Source organism: Oncorhynchus tshawytscha, linkage group LG20 (genome assembly GCF_018296145.1).
Source record: "Oncorhynchus tshawytscha isolate Ot180627B linkage group LG20, Otsh_v2.0, whole genome shotgun sequence".
NCBI classification, from domain to species: Eukaryota; Metazoa; Chordata; class Actinopteri; order Salmoniformes; family Salmonidae; genus Oncorhynchus; species Oncorhynchus tshawytscha.
In genome coordinates, this window is record NC_056448.1 from 9,557,367 (window position 1) to 9,572,965 (window position 15,599).

At 45.8% G+C, this 15,599-nt stretch overlaps 1 protein-coding gene across 1 annotated transcript; it reads right to left on the reverse strand.

Moving 5' to 3' along the window:
• Positions 1 to 66: 66 nt before the first annotated feature.
• Positions 67 to 15,444, reverse strand: LOC112219587 (N-alpha-acetyltransferase 25, NatB auxiliary subunit-like). Its single transcript, XM_024380943.2, has 23 exons — positions 15,364 to 15,444; positions 13,347 to 13,432; positions 13,031 to 13,169; positions 12,777 to 12,895; positions 12,594 to 12,668; positions 9,782 to 9,968; positions 9,529 to 9,640; positions 8,284 to 8,373; positions 7,956 to 8,128; positions 7,761 to 7,873; positions 7,431 to 7,638; positions 7,099 to 7,188; positions 6,796 to 6,976; positions 6,611 to 6,710; positions 6,348 to 6,499; positions 6,115 to 6,240; positions 4,470 to 4,713; positions 3,937 to 4,060; positions 3,698 to 3,763; positions 3,413 to 3,510; positions 3,203 to 3,313; positions 2,528 to 2,677; positions 67 to 2,369 (listed from the first exon to the last, which is right to left on the reverse strand). The coding sequence occupies exons 1-23, from the start codon at positions 15,419 to 15,421 to the stop codon at positions 2,247 to 2,249; spliced, it is 2,925 nt and encodes a 974-aa protein (XP_024236711.2). The 5' UTR covers positions 15,422 to 15,444; the 3' UTR covers positions 67 to 2,246.
• Between the last annotated feature and the right edge of the window lie 155 nt (positions 15,445 to 15,599).

The window sequence follows — 15,599 nt, forward strand, 5'->3', positions numbered from 1 at the left end:
TTTGACATAATGCTCGATACAGTTGGTCTACTCAGTATTTTTGGTAAGACAACATTGATACAAGACTGAAACAAACAAGATTTATTCATTAAAAAAAAAAATCCTTTTGACATTCCAGTGTTTTTTGTTTTCCATTTTCTACCAAAAGAAAGACTGGGTATCAGGTGAGATGACATTCCAGATTGTCAACCACTTCTCTGCACATCAACATAAGTTCTACTCAGTCCACTAACAGCCTCTAGAGAGGGTCCATCCATCCGGGGATTTGGGCACGAGTCGTCCGAAGGTCATCTTTAGAGGGGTGTGTTTTGTAGGAGGATCAAACTGTTGCTCCCCTTCCATTCATGTCTTGTTTTAAAGAAGGAAAAGCTAAACAACCTACAAATCAAACTAAGCCAAAGCATATACTTCAATATTAGTCAGTCTGCGGCCTGCATTGGATAGTCTTTCAGTGCCGCCAGGTGGTCGTGGCACAAAACATCTGCTAGTTTCGTCTCTGCCTCGCTCAGGGTCGTATAACAGTACTAATGAACGTTGCAGATAACGTCATGACTAGAGGACATGATTCCTCACTCTACATGTTAGACGCGTCTGCTCTACATACCGCATTTTATCTGAACGTTCCACAATGCTACCGAACATACCCGTGATGTCTGTCTGATACAAGTCTCCTCTCCCTGCTTGGTGTAGGTCTAGCTGTCAGTTAAAATGCCATAGCAACAGAGCCACATTTTTGGTATATAGTTACATACAGTGACAGTTTTGGTTGGTGAAATTAATTATGTGGCGATTCAGCGCAGCTCATAACCGTTGACAAGATAGGGGAGAGATCGACTAGGTCTTTTCTACAACAAAGGACATTCAACACATTACCCATCTTCATTGTAATCTGACAGGTTGGTTATCTTGTCTCCTTTGCATTTAGATATCTTAACTTTGGGTTTTAGCCGTTGTCAGAACCGTTTCATATAGTTCTACCCGTTTATTCAGAGAAATGACTGTCAGGTTTCTCTCCTACGGTGTTAAAACGAACCATCCACTCTGTTGTAGATGTTAGCTAAACCAGGAGAGCTACACGCACCGACACAGAATTCAAAAATAAGCGTTTGCAAATACATTTTAGGTACTATATGTATTTTCCGATTCATTATAATCTTGTCCCGTGATTTGCTTTTTTTATTTTGCTTTCAAACCCAATTAAAAACTGAAATAAAAAAGACCAGTGGAAAAAATAAAGCAAACACAACGACCAAGTTAAAAAGGAGTTTGGGATGAGGACTGAAATCAGGCAGGCATTGATTGGTGGGGAGCAGGGAGATTAATTAACCAAGAGTGCACCACACCCAAAGGTACACACCTCTGGTCCTCCAGGGCTGTCTTCAGTTCTCCCCAGCTCTTTTACTGACCCATTCAGTCACTGGTTGCCCGTAGAAGAGCGCACACAGCTGGCTTCTCAGGTTACTGGCTAAAAGGCAAGGCCTGAAATCACTGGAGTTGTGCACTCCCGCAAGAAACAGTTGGCCCCAGCGTTCAGCTTCCCTTGCATGTACAATTCGTTAACAACCGTCTTTGTTCAGCTGTCCTTTGTTTTCATACAGTAAGCTAAGCACCATCTCCACCCCATTTGTTCTTATGAGCAGAAGAGTGTGATTGACAACAGTGTCCATGTTTGGGCACCCAGATCAGGCTTGGGGAGTGAGGAGTCCAACATGGAAAAAAGGAGGAGTATATATTCTAATCTAACTGGGCTTCACCATGGAAACAGACTGGAGAAAGAAAAAAAAACTAAGGGGGTAGCTTATATTTCATTCACGTTCAGTCAAGGAGTTGATGTTCTGTCTGCAGACTATGTACAATCAATTATTGGAGTAGTTCTAAAATTGCTTATTTTGTTTGTCTATCTGTTGCTGTAGTATCTTTGAGGAGCTTCTCTGTGATGGTATCACAAACTGTGGTTCTGTGCTGAGCGAGAGCAGTGATGGTTCTCAGGGTGAGAAATGGCAGGAGGGAGAGGAGAATCCTGTGTGATAATAAAGACACCCAGACCGGGGGATATGTGGGAAAGGAGAGGGAAGGGGATGAAGTGAAAGAGAGGGTGTGTTGGTGGCAGGCAGCCCTCCTTTGAGACGAGCAAGGGGAGAAGGCTTTGGATGTGGGTGGAGTTAGACAATAAATGGTGACAGTATGTATAATGGTGATAGTTGGGTATGAAGATGTTGATTGAAGAGGGATGGTTGATGCGGGGGTCAGATCTTGAGGCTCTTCAGCGAATCGGCTCTCTTCCTCAGTAGATCTCCCAGCTCCTGCAGCGAGCCAAGATAACTACTCTGAACCTTGTCCATGGCTGCCCTCGTAAACCCACACTCCTCCTGGGAGCGAGAGAGGGAAAGACAGGGTAGAGGTATAGATTGTCATTCAAATAAAAAAGGGAGGGGGGAAATAAAGAACAGAAAGAAGCATGCTTTGAACTAAGCCAATGCTTAGGCACAAATCAATAATTCATACATACACGCCCAACACTACCAACCTGTGTCTGTGAGTATCCCTCCTCCAGGGTGAGTGCTGCTAGTTTGAGGGCCGTCAGGCTGGCCTCCTGCCCCTTCACGTGATCCAGAGCCTGGGTCACAACACCCTGCAGGCTGCCTGTCCACTCCTGGAAGCCACACAGCACCACTGGCTGTAGGGGCAGAGGGCTACTGCGTGAATGGCTATGGTGTATTGTGAATAAATGAAGAAAATACATGTAAATGCTTAAACTGCCTTTTGGGGGAGGGGGGGTGGGGTTTCTGTTAAAACGATAACATTTTCATAAAATGCAAATTCACAATGCAGCTGTGCTGCTGCCAGCATCGGGTTGAGTTTCATGGTAAGTCCCTTTCAGATTACTGTATCTCAATTTCACCCAAAGTTCTATGTAAATTCCACAACTTTCCCCAGAACTTTATAGCCTGTCATCTCGAAAATAATACGTTGTTTTCTGATGACTGAAATGCTATTTTAGTTTTGCGGGGGGGAAAAAACTAAATAACATTGATTTTCGGTTTGGGACTTCCCTTAACATTAAGATTCCCAATTTCGTTTAAATATTTGAACATTGAAACAGTCTAGTATCACTATTCACACCCTAGTATGGTGTGAATAGTGATGGAGTCATTCCAGAGAAGGGTAGTCGGAGGATAAAGGTGAGGTAGTAACGGAGTACCATGGCACTGCTGCTGTCCTTCTTCTTCTTCTTCTTCTTCTGTAGGCTGGACTTGAGCGGTCGCAGTACGCTGGCAGAGTAACTGGCCACCCACAGCACCACACACACCGTCTGACCAGGAGACACACACACCATTGCACGTTTCATATTATAATACATGTACATTTTAGTGATGTATGTCTAGCGTGACTATAAGTGTAGTACACTCACCTCCACGAAGAAGACCAGCGTTTCTAATAGGGAGGGTCGGGTCGTCAATCTGCCATCTTTCATCTCCAACACTTCTCCTTTACATCTGGATAACATCTCTGGGCGGAGAGGGGAAAGAGAAGAGGGGAGCGAGGGGCACAGATCAGCATGGGGGAATAACAATGACCCACTAGTGATACCTCGACTAGAGACCTGAAGCTATGACGTCTCCTGTGGCTGACTAGACAGTCATTATTACCATGGACAGGTTGATCATCTTTAATAAATATATCTGTGACGGTGTACCTTGGAGCTGTGCTACTGACGATTTGAAGGCGTTACAGATCTGGGTTTGGAGTTCCGTCGAGTCGTCTGGAGAGAGAAACTGAATAAAGAGCATGACAAAGACCTCCCTCCTTTCTCCTCTTCCCCTCTCCGCTACTCCCTTCTCCACCCACTCTCCCTCCCTCCATCTCCTTCCCAGTCCTGCTGCTCCTGTAGATGGTTGGAGATGGCCACCCCCTCCCCTCATCTCCCTGTCTTACCCAGTCCAGTGGTCTCTAGTTCTCGTAGAGTCAGTGATAGTTGCAGAGCAGAGGCCTGACAGTGACAGCTGCCACTAGACAGAGCAGAGGCCAGGCGGGAGGAGGGAGGCCCCAGGAACGGGTACTGGAACAACACAACAACAGTTAGTGGTCCTGTGTGGCTCAGTTGGTAAGAGCATGGCGCTACCAATTTCACGGTTGTGGGTTCGATTCCTTCTGGGGCCACCCATATGAACATGTAGGCACTGATGTAAGTCAGCATACATTACATTATATAAACTGGGTGGTTCAAGCCCTGAATGCTGATTGGCCCACATGGTATATCATGTATACCACGGGTATGACAAAACATTTATTTGTACTGCTCTAATTACATTGGTAACCAGTTTATAATAGCAATAGGGCACCTCTGGGGTTTGTGGTATAAGGCCAATATACCACAGCTAAGGGCAGTAACAGCCCTTAGCTGTGGTATATTGGCCATATACCACACCTCCTCAGGCCTTATTGCTTAAATATATTAGTGTGTGTACCTGTGTCTGTTTCTCCGTGATCTGGACAGCGGTCTCAAGCGTCTGATCTAGCTGGGAGAGTAGGGTCTGGAGGGTGGAGCTTTTGGCCGATATACCATTCTCATTGGTCTTATCAGAGTTCCGTGGCGAGGGGGCGTGTCCGAGCAGAGCCAATGAGGCAAGGAGGCGGAGTGTGAGAGAGCGAACCTTCAACCAGACGGACTCCTCTTCTAGAGACAAGCGACGATGCTCCTCAGTCAGCTCCCTGGAACACACAAACACACACACACACAATTAACTGTGTTAATTTTATATGCAGAAGGACTGAGAAGCTCAGTTCAGGTGACTTTTAAAAGGCCATTCTACTCTGAAATGAATGTAAATGTAATTATAATGACACTATATAAAATCTCCAGAAATGAGTCCAATAACATACTGGTAAAATGATTTGTTAATACAATGATTTGAACATATTGGACCATGCATATAGCCTGTGCATGGTCCATAAGGGACCGAGTGGCGCAGCGGTCTAAGGTGCTAGAGGTGTCACTACAGACCCGTGTTCGATCCACAACCGGCCTTGATCGGGAGTCCCATAGGGCAGCGTCTGGGATAGGGGAGGGTTTGGCCGGGGTAGGCTGCCATTGTAATTAAGAATAGGTCTCTTAACTGACGTGCCTAGTTAAATAAAGGTTCAATTCAAAATAGAAGAAATCTTTATCACCTGCAGCCCAACAGAGCAGCATAGTGGCTAGAAATAAATAGGCTGAAGCATGGGGTTCTCCATCTGTATTTACCTCACTGAGCTAATCATTAGCTAGATTCTAAATGGCATCTTTTAACTAACTAGCATCATATTGATGAATATGATGCCCCACAAAACTGGCATAAACAGTGACAATAATGCAGGCGTACCTGTTAGGGTAACTTGGCAGTAAAACGCCACCCGGAGTAACACCCCAACTGCCTGTCCTTCTCAAAGAAACCCCTTCACATCCCAATCCCCCCCCCAACACTTTCCCTGGTTGCCACTCCTACTCTTGCGCGACTAAAAATGTATTCCGTCTCATCACAATTTAAGTCACTCCCAAAAATGGGATGGTGGATGGTGTTTTGACCCGTGTTCCTTTCAGCCCCACTCTCCTCTATCCACTCACAACTAATTACCACGTTGTAACATGCGTAACCATGCCGCTGCTAAAATAAAGCAGTTTGCGCAATATTTAGGAGTTGATAAATAAAGTAGGACTGGAAAGCTGGGATGCCCCTTACTGTAACAACGGCCATTGGAACGGCTGTTTTCCCAGTGATTGCACGATGAACTGTTGTGCATTGACGACTTGTCAGAATGCATCTTTCCCTCCCTATGGCACTCGCAGCTACAATGTGCCTTGAGAGGAATATACATCTCTCCTAGAACGCACCACACGATGACTAGGTAAATAGATCAACTGTTCAACTATGGGTTTGTCTGTTGGTTCCATTCATTGCTCGTTGTGTTTGCAGAGGTAAAGTCTGTGGACTGTTTAAGCATCTTCAGGGATATTTCTTCACGTTCCATATTTGTGGCATGGCTGCAATGATTTTGCCGTGGGCACGGCGCCAAAGCTACATGACAGAGGCAGAAAAACGGATATAATTCCTTATTATATGTGTGTGTGTGTACCTGTCCTTGGGGTCCCAGCTGACGAGGACAGTCAGGTCTCTGTTGTCTCTCATGTTGTCCCAGGGAATATCATCTTCCTCAGGACACACACCCATCGCCTTCACACTCTCCTCCAGACTCAATGTGCTGGAACAAAACAGGAATATGTTACAGGTGTGTGTGTGTGTGTGTGTGTGTGTGTGTGTGTGTGTGTGTGTGTGTGTGTGTGTGTGTGTGTGTGTGTGTGTACTAACACATCAGCCTCGGTGTACAGGTCCAGTAACATCCTCTCTGTGCGGACCTGAGCGAAGTGCAACGATTGGTTGAGCCGGGTTCTAAACGCTATGAATTCTGGGATCTTCTCAAACGCTCCATACTTATAGGCCTGGATGATGTACTCGGAGGTCTGGGGGAGAAGAGACGAGGAAAGAGGACCGAGGTGAGAAAAAAACTTGGGGAAGCGTCACCAGAATATATAACATATTTAAGGACATATTTAGATGCGACGGGGACTCACATCTTTCTGGTTGGAGTGGAAAAACCTGAGGGAGAAGTTACAGGACTGGGAGGCTGCAGCAAACTGCCCCAACGAGCCAGCATAACGAGTTAACAGATACCTGGGAGAGAGGAGAGAATATAAGGACCAGTGCATTGAGTATGGTAACCGTATTGTATGGTGATGTGTTCGTACTATAAACCCACCCTATGGTGTCATGCTGCACATGCTTGGCATCCAGGCTGGAGTAGAGGTCCACTACGGGCTGGAAGGCTCCCAGGCGACAGAAGAGCAGCAGCAGCAGTAGTTTGAACTGGGCGTTGGAGGGACTGAAGGACAAGCCCTCCTCTAACACGCTGAGACACTGCCACAGCATGTTCTCATCGCCTAACAACGCACAGATACAAATGTATGTTTGCATGTTTGACGAACGGCGGAGAGGGAGAGAGGCGAGAGAGAAAGAGTGTACGTCGAGTGAGAGGGCAGAGAGAAAGCGAGAGACGACTCACCAGTTTCTGTCCAGAGGTCGACGTAGACGTGGGCGGCCATGAGACAGTACATGTCAGAGAACTGGAGCTCTGTCTTCAGACACGACTTCCCTGTTACACACACACTAACTACAGTCAGACTCAAACCATTCATCTGTCTTCACAAAATTGTCATTGCATCTCTTCCTGCAGTTAAGTTAGATGCATAAAATGTTGGATACACTGAAACATGGAGAGGAATGGATGAAGATGGATTAGAGACGTATCGAGGAACGGATGCACTTACCAAATTGCAGCCCACATAGTGGTAGTGAGAGCGAGAGAGAGAGAGATAGGGGTGCTGCTGTTCTTACCAAATTGTAGTCCGTGGTGGTAGTGGGCTTTGAGTTCTGTGATGAGGCGTAGTTTGCCCTCTGTGTCCAGAGCATGTTGCAGTCCCAGCGCCCGGCTCAGCTGACACACACACAGGTGTCTCTGCAACGCCTTCGTGTCCCCCGGAAACCCAAAGCCATCCTCACCCGCCTCCCCCAACGGAACCAACTCCCCCAGACGCTTTTTAAACTACAGGGAGGAGGAAGGAGAGAGAACAGGAGAGGAGGGAAATAGATATGGTATTGAAATCATGAAGGGCTTGGTTGGTTGACCAACTGCTATTCTGCAGGTGAGAGTGTGTGTGTGTGTACCTGTGAGCGTTGCTCAGGGGGCAGAAGGTGTAGGTATATCTTCAGGTCAGTAATGCAGCAGGGTTTGTCTCCAAACTTCCCAAAAAACTGAACCATCAACTCCAACGGGTCACCTGGAGATTAACAGCCAATAGAAACAGTCAACGCAAACAGCCAAGGAAACTGTGGTGTGTGTGTAAGTGTGTGTCTGCGTACCTAGCTCTTTCTCATCTGGGCAGCCCCTCTGTCTCAGTCTGTGTATGAGTTCCAGGCAGGCCAGGTAGGGCCCTCTGAGAGGACGCGACTCCTTCTTGTCTTGCTCCTCCATCCTGTCCACCACAAACTTCACTGCCTCTGCCACCGTGGTCTGCACTGGGCCCTCCACACAGCTGGAGGAAGAGGGGAGGGACAAAGTGAGAGAGGGTCAGATCAGTTCGTCTTGTCTTCTCTTACATGACATCGTAAAACATCCATCAAGAGGAATAGTCTAGTCAGCTACTATATAAACTTTTCTCACTCACACAGACACACACACAGTACTCACTGCTCTCCTTCCTCAGGCTGGCTCCAGGACTTGTCCATCAGGTGGAAGAGAGAGTCAAAATAGGAGAGATAGAACTGCCAATCATCAGGACTAGAGAGGAGAGAGAGAAAGAAGAGAAGAGAGAGAGGAGAAAGGAGAGGAGCGAGAGAGGAGGTGAAAGGAGAGGAGAGAGAGAAAGGAGAGAAGAGAAAGGAAAGAAGAGAAAGGACAGAAGAGAAAGGATAGAAGAGAAAGGACAGAAGAGAAAGGAAAGAAGAGAAGAGAGAGAAAGGAGAGGAGAGAAAGGAAAGAAGAGAAAGGAAAGAAGAGAAGAGAAGAGAGAGAAAGGAGAGAGAGAAAGAAAGAAAGGAAAAGAGAAGAGAAAGGAGAGAGAAAGGAGAGGAGAGAAAGAAAGAGAGAAAGAAGAGAAAGGACAGAAGAGAAAGGATAGAGAGAAAGAGAAGAGAAAGGAAAGAAGAGAAGAAAGAAAGGAGAGGAGAGAAAGGAAAGAAGAGAAGAGAAGAGAGGAGAAAGAGAAAGGAGAGGAGAGAAAGGAGAGAAGAGAAAGGAAAGAAGAGAAAGGAGAGAAGAGAAGAGAAAGGAGAGAAGAAAGGAGAGGAGAAAGGAGAGAAAGGAGAGGAGAGAAAGAGAGGAGAGGAGAGAAAGGAAAGAAGAGAAAGGAAAGAAGAGAAGAGAAGAGAGAGAAAGGAGAGGAGAGAAAGGAAAGAAGAGAAAGGAAAGAAGAGAAGAGAAGAGAGAGAAAGGAGAGAAGAGAAGAGAAGAAAGAGAAAGGAGAGAAAGAGAGAGAGAAAGAGAAAGAAAGAAGAGAAAGGAGAAGAGAAGAGAAAGAGAAGAAAGGAGAGAAAGGAGAGAGAAGAGAAAGGAGAGGAGAGGAGAGAAAGGAGAGAAGAGAAGAGAAAGGAGAGAAGAAAGGAGAGGAGAAAGGAGAGAAGAGAGGGTAGAAAGGAGAGAAGAGAAAGGAGAGGAGAGAAAGGAGAGGAGAGAAGAGAGAGGAGAGGAGAGAAGAGAGGAGAAAGGAGAGAGAAGAAAGAGGAGAAACAAGAGAGGAGAGAGGAGAAAAGAGAGGAGAAACGAGAGAAGAGAGGAGAAAGGAGAGAGGAGAAAGGAGAGATGAGAGAGAGGAGAAAGGTGAGGAGAGGAGAAAGGGAGAAAGATTGGGAGTTAGTGTGGGAGAGTTTTAAGACACAGAAATGCTGAATGTGCATAAATGTGACTATTTATCGGAATATGTGTGTGGGTTCTCACTTTTTGAGCAGCAGCTTGTATGACAGAGCGTTGCATTCAGGCCAGAGCTGCAGTCGTTGGTACATCATCATACACTTATTCTCTCTGCTCCGCAACTCACTGGTCAACTTTTCTATGGAAGCATGCACATAAACAGAATGAGTAGAAAGACATGAATAATTCACAACCTACAAGCTGCACAGATCCTCTCTCTGGGTCTCTTACACACACACAATCTCTGTTCTGCGTACACACACACACACACCACTCTTACCTCCCAGTGGACCGCGGACCACGTCAAGAGCCTCCACACACTTCCCCAGTCGCTCCAGGATCATAAAGTACAGCTGCACCTCAGCCTCAGCCTCGATCTTCTCCTCCTTCACCATCTTCTCCACCATGCGCTCAGCCAGGGGCAGGAACATGGTCTGGGCCAGCTTCTCATCCTGCGCAGAGATGGCCTGAAAACACACAGAGCAATGACACACATGCAAGCAAACCACCACCCACGGTCATACGTACAGACTCACACATATAAAGTCACACACACACACAGAGTGAATCACCCATACAGTGTCACACACACACAGAGAATTACACATACATACTCAGTCACACAAGCTATATACACTCAGTCTCCAGTGTATTAGGTACAGCCATCTAGTACAGGGCCCGACTCCCCTTTGCATCCTGGACTGCCTGAATTCTTCGGGGCGTGGCGTTCAATCATTGCTCATTTGGTATCAAGGCACCTAACGTGTGGCAGGAAAACTTTCCCCGCAACAGTTCCCCACCACCACCAGCCTGTATCGTTGACACCAGGCAGGATGGGGCCATGGACTCCTGACTCTGTCATCAGTATGACGCAACAGGAAATGGGATTCGTCGGACCAGGCAATGCTTTTCCACTCCTCAATTGTCCAGTGTTGGTGATCGCGTGCCCACTGGACCCGCTTCTTCTTGTTTTTATCTGATAGGAGTGGAACCCGGTGTGGTCGTCTACTGCAATAGCCCATTCGTGACAAGGACAGACGAGGTGTGCGTTCCGAGACGATGTTCTGCACACCACTGTTGTACTGCGCCGTTATTTGTCGGTTTGTGGACCACCTGTTTGCTTGCACAATTCTTGTCATTCTCCTTTGACCTCTCTTGTCAATGAGCTGTTTACTCCCACAGGACTGACGCTGACTGGATGTTTTCGTTTGTTGCACCATTCTCTGTAAAACCTTAAGACAATGCAGTGCGTGAAAGGCCCAGGAAGGCGGACGTTTCTGAGATACTGGATGCGGCCGCTTAGGTCACTCGTTTTGCCCATTCTAACGTACAATGGAACAGTAAATGAATGCATTGATCCCAGTCTGCCTGCTTTATAAAGAAAGTCACAGCCACCTGACTCACTGTCGGTAGGAGCAATCCATTTCTGTGAATTAATAAACTGGCCACTGGGTATATATGCAGTTGAAGTCAGACATTTACATACACTTACGTGTCATTAAAACTTTTTTTTCAACCACTCCACAAATTTCTTGTTAACAAAACTATAGTTTTGGCAAGTCGGTTAGGACATCTACTTTGTGCATGAAAAAAAGTAATTTTTACTTATTTCACTTATAATTCATTGTATCACAATTCCAGTGGGTCAGAAGTTTACATACACGAAGTTGACTGTGCCTTTAAACAGCTTGGAAAATTCCAGAAAATGATGTCATGGCTTTAGAAGCTTCTGATAGGCTAATTGACATCATTTGAGTCAATTGGAGGTGTACCTGTGGATGTATTTCAAGGCCTACCTTCAAACTCAGTGCCTCTTTGCTTGACATCATGGGAAAATCAAAAGAAAACAGCCAAGACCTCAGAAAAAAAATTGTTGACCTCAACAAGTCTGGTTCATCCTTTGGGAGCAATTTCCAAATGCCTGAAAATACCAGGTTCATCTGTACAAACAATAGTATGCAAGTATAAACACCATGGGACCACGCAGCCGTCATACCACTCAGGAAGGAGACGCGTTCTGTCTCCTAGAGATGAACGTACTTTGGTGCGAAAAGTGCAAATCAATCCCAGAACAACAGCAAAGGATCTTGTGAACATGCTGGAAGAAACAGGTACAAAAGTATCTATATCCACAGTAAAATGAGTCCTGTATCGACATAACCTGAAAGGCCGCTCAGCAAGGAACAAGCCACTGCTCCAAAACCGCCATAAAAAAGCCAGACTACAGTTTGCAACTGCACATGGGGACAGAGATCGTACATTTTTGGAGAAATGTCCTCTGGTCTGATGAAAAAAATATATAACTGTATGGCCATAATGACCATCATTATGTTGGAGGAAAAAGGGGGAGGCTTGCAAGCTGAAGAACACCATCCCAACCATGAAGCATGGGGGTGGCAGCATCATGTTGTGGGGGTGCTTTGCTGCAGGAGGGACTGGTGCACTTCACAAAATAGATGGCATCATGAGGAAGTAAAAATTATGTGGATATATTGAAGAAACATCTCAAAACATCAGTCAGGAAGTTAAATGATAGGTCTTCCAAATGGACAATGACCCCAAACATACTTCCAAAGTTGTGGCAAAATGGCTTAAGGACAACAAAGTCAAGGCATTGGAGAGGCCATCACAAAGCCCTGACCTCAATCCTATAGAAAAATTGTGGGCAGAACTGAAAAAGTGTGTGCGAGCAAGGAGGCCTAGAAACCTGACTCAGTTACACCAGCTCTGTCAGGAGGAATGTGCCAAAATTCACCCAACTTATTGTGGGAAGCTTGTGGAAGGCTACCCAAAACGTTTGACCCAAGTTAAACAATTTAAAGGCAATGCTACCAAGTACTAATTGAGGGTGTGCAAACTTCTGACCCACTGGGAATGTGATGAAAGAAATAAAAGCTGAAATAAATCATTCTCTCTACTATTATTCTGACATTTCACATTCTTGAAATAAAGTGGTGATCCTAACTGACCTAAGACAGGGAATTTTTACTATGATTAAATGTCAGGAATTGTGAAAAACTGAGTTTAAATGTATTTGGCTAAGATGTATGTAAACTTCCGACTTCAACTGTATAGTGAGAGACCATGCCTACCTGCATGACAAGACTCATGACAGACCAGAAGTAGTAGGGGTTCTTAGGAACAATCTTATACAAAGCCATCCCTGCCTACAGCCAGAGAGAAAGAGAGACATTAGATAGAACTACACAAAAGACATGAATTACTGTAGAACAATACATCATTTGTTCACATGTTATTACTGTGTGTGTTCTGACCTGCTGCATCTTCTTGTACTCCCCAACGCGGGCGTAGGCCATGAACAGGTGAGAGTGATACTCCTCGCTGAGGGGAACCTTCTTCACCGCAGCTTCATACAGCTTAGTCACCAACTCAGCTACAGAGAGAGAGGAGGGGGAGAGTCAACAGCGTCACAGCATCGAAAAGATCATATAGAGAGTTCTCTCTCTGTGTGTGTGTGTGTGTGTGTGTGTGTGTGTGTGTGTGTGTGTGTGTGTGTGTGTGTACTCACGGTGGTGCATCTCTCGGTACAGTATAGTGAGAGCCTGTAGTGAGTTGTCGTCGGTAGGTTCCAGGGTGGCCACCTCCTGGGCCAGGCTAAACGCCTCATCCTGCTTCCCTGTTCGCTGCAGACCGATGGCCTTCAACACCTGGGGAGAGGGAGATCTGCCTCAGTAACATGCCACCATCATCATCATCATCATCATCGGGGTGGGGAGTAGAGGTTGGTGGTAGGGTTTGAGGTAGGGGACTATGGGGTCAGTTTTGAACAACTCTGGGCTCTATCTTGGGCCCTAAATACAGCCCAGAGCCAGAGTTCCACCCACCTTGGCACAATGCAGGTCCTTGTGTTTCTTCAGCAGTTTGTCAGCCTGCTGGATCGCCATCTTATTGTTGCCATTGTCCAGGTAGTCTGATGGGAGATGACATCACAGCATCAGTCAACCTACTCCATACAGTACATAGTATGATGCACACGCCCACACCCAGTCAAGTCCCACACAAAGGGCAAAGGAGCTATTCCTTCTATTTTTCTACAAACCATTCACAGAGTCCTAAGACGCCACAGCATCCACAGTTTTTTATAGACCGGCACAGATTTCAATAATTCAACCAAAGCCATTCTCAGGCTCTAAAAGGAGTTTCTAATATGGCATTTTCAAGATGTATGTATGAAGGACATGACAACAACAATAACACAGTAACTGGGAGAGGTGGAGAAAGAGTCATGGCCCTGATGTTTAGAAGACAACAAAAAAAACAAGAGAGGAGTAACTTTCTAAAACCAGCTGAGACTGCAGCATTCTGCTACTGCCTGTCTGATAAACTAAACCTGAAAATACACTCCGTGGTGTGTGTGCGCGTGTTTATGTGGTTCACTATGTGTACTGTCTTGAGTGGAAGTGTTTGGGCATGTGTGTATTTGTGGGAGTGCCCAAGAGTGTGACGAGATTAGAATGTCTATTTGTATGACCGATCGACAGTGTCTGTGTATTCGGTCTCTGACCTCTGCCATTGTTTGCGACCTTGATATACATAACTGTCTCTCACCGTGGTCCTCCCGTGGATCACAGCAGAGCACACAAGCACACACACAGTCCCTTTACCAGCACAAGCTTGGAGTCTAGGCTTCTAGACAGCTGGCTGCCAAAATTAACCCTGCCAGACAGACAGACCCAGTGTTCTACACTATATCATCAGCCCAAATGGCAGCTAGGCCATAATCATTGTGTCTCGTGTTGGCCATTATGGTTTCCCACTCTTCATGAACCAAGTTCTCCAAGATCAGTGCCAACATATATACAGTATCTAGACCCATATAGCAGGTCTATTATTCATTGTGTGCCCACTCACTGACAGCATCTGTCACGTGATGATAATCAACTCTACATGGTTTTAGCAGAGCTTTTGAGGAAAGAGAAAAGTTGAGAGAAAACAGAAGCCTCAACAATGGTGAGTGTTTATTATAGCAGTCATTGATATACATCTAACTGGATCTAGTTATCTGTATGATGGAACACGTCACTAGAATGTAATCGAATGGCCAAAAACAGAGGCTAACGTTGCAGCATCAACACAACCAGGCCTATCAAGTTAACCAACTTTAATCCTCTTATGCCCATCTGACACATAACGTTACCGTTAACTAGCTATGATCACTGATCTGATCACATAAAATCAGCAGAATGAGGCACGAAATGAAACACACCCGCTAATAAAGCAAGTTAACCAGCTAGCTAACGTTGGGATCACAGTTCACAACCATGAACACTTTGTCTTGCCCCTGTGGCTGCATTTTCTAGCGAGCTGAGCTAGCTCGGACGTTAAAATGTATCCGATCAATTTGTGTAACTAATAATACACCCCAATGTACTGTATCTGAACAACTAGCTACCTAGCTAGCTAACAGAACTATTTGCAATACGGTTCAGATTCATCTCGGTTTCTGCATACTAACTAACATGGCTAGCTAGCTTATTAGGTAGCTTACCGGTAACTAGCTAGCTGTCAAATATAGGAGACCTGAACTTTACGAGTGAGAGAGACTGATCGTTGAAGCTCTTTTGGGGTTTCGTTTAAAGCAAAGCTGTCTCATTGTGCGTTATTGGTGGGCAAACGGTCTGCAGCTGTGCGCTGTCAGAATTGTGCTGACATCCACTCAAGGTGCACTGTCATTTAGCACTGCAGGCGAATTGAGAACGGGGCTAAGACTTCGGGGGCCGCGGTACTGCCCACCGAGTCCCAGACACAAGGTACTGACCAGACGACCTCTCCGGTACGTCGATAAACACTGACAAAACATTTAACCAGACAGAGATTCGCTGCTTTTCTGCGAATTGTTACCGTAAATGGGTCTGAGTCTCCTGTCGTTAGGGTCTTGCACATGGCCTCTCGCCGCCATGTTGGAGGTTACCAGGGTATATGGCTGAGCATGCGCAGTCGCGTCAAACAGGCAGGGATTTTTCTTCTTCTTTGAGGTTTATTGGCAGACTACACTCATAAAGTGTATTGCCGCCACCTACTGTACGGGGTAGTAAAATATCCCCCAAAACAAATTCCTACTAACTACCAAAAATAAA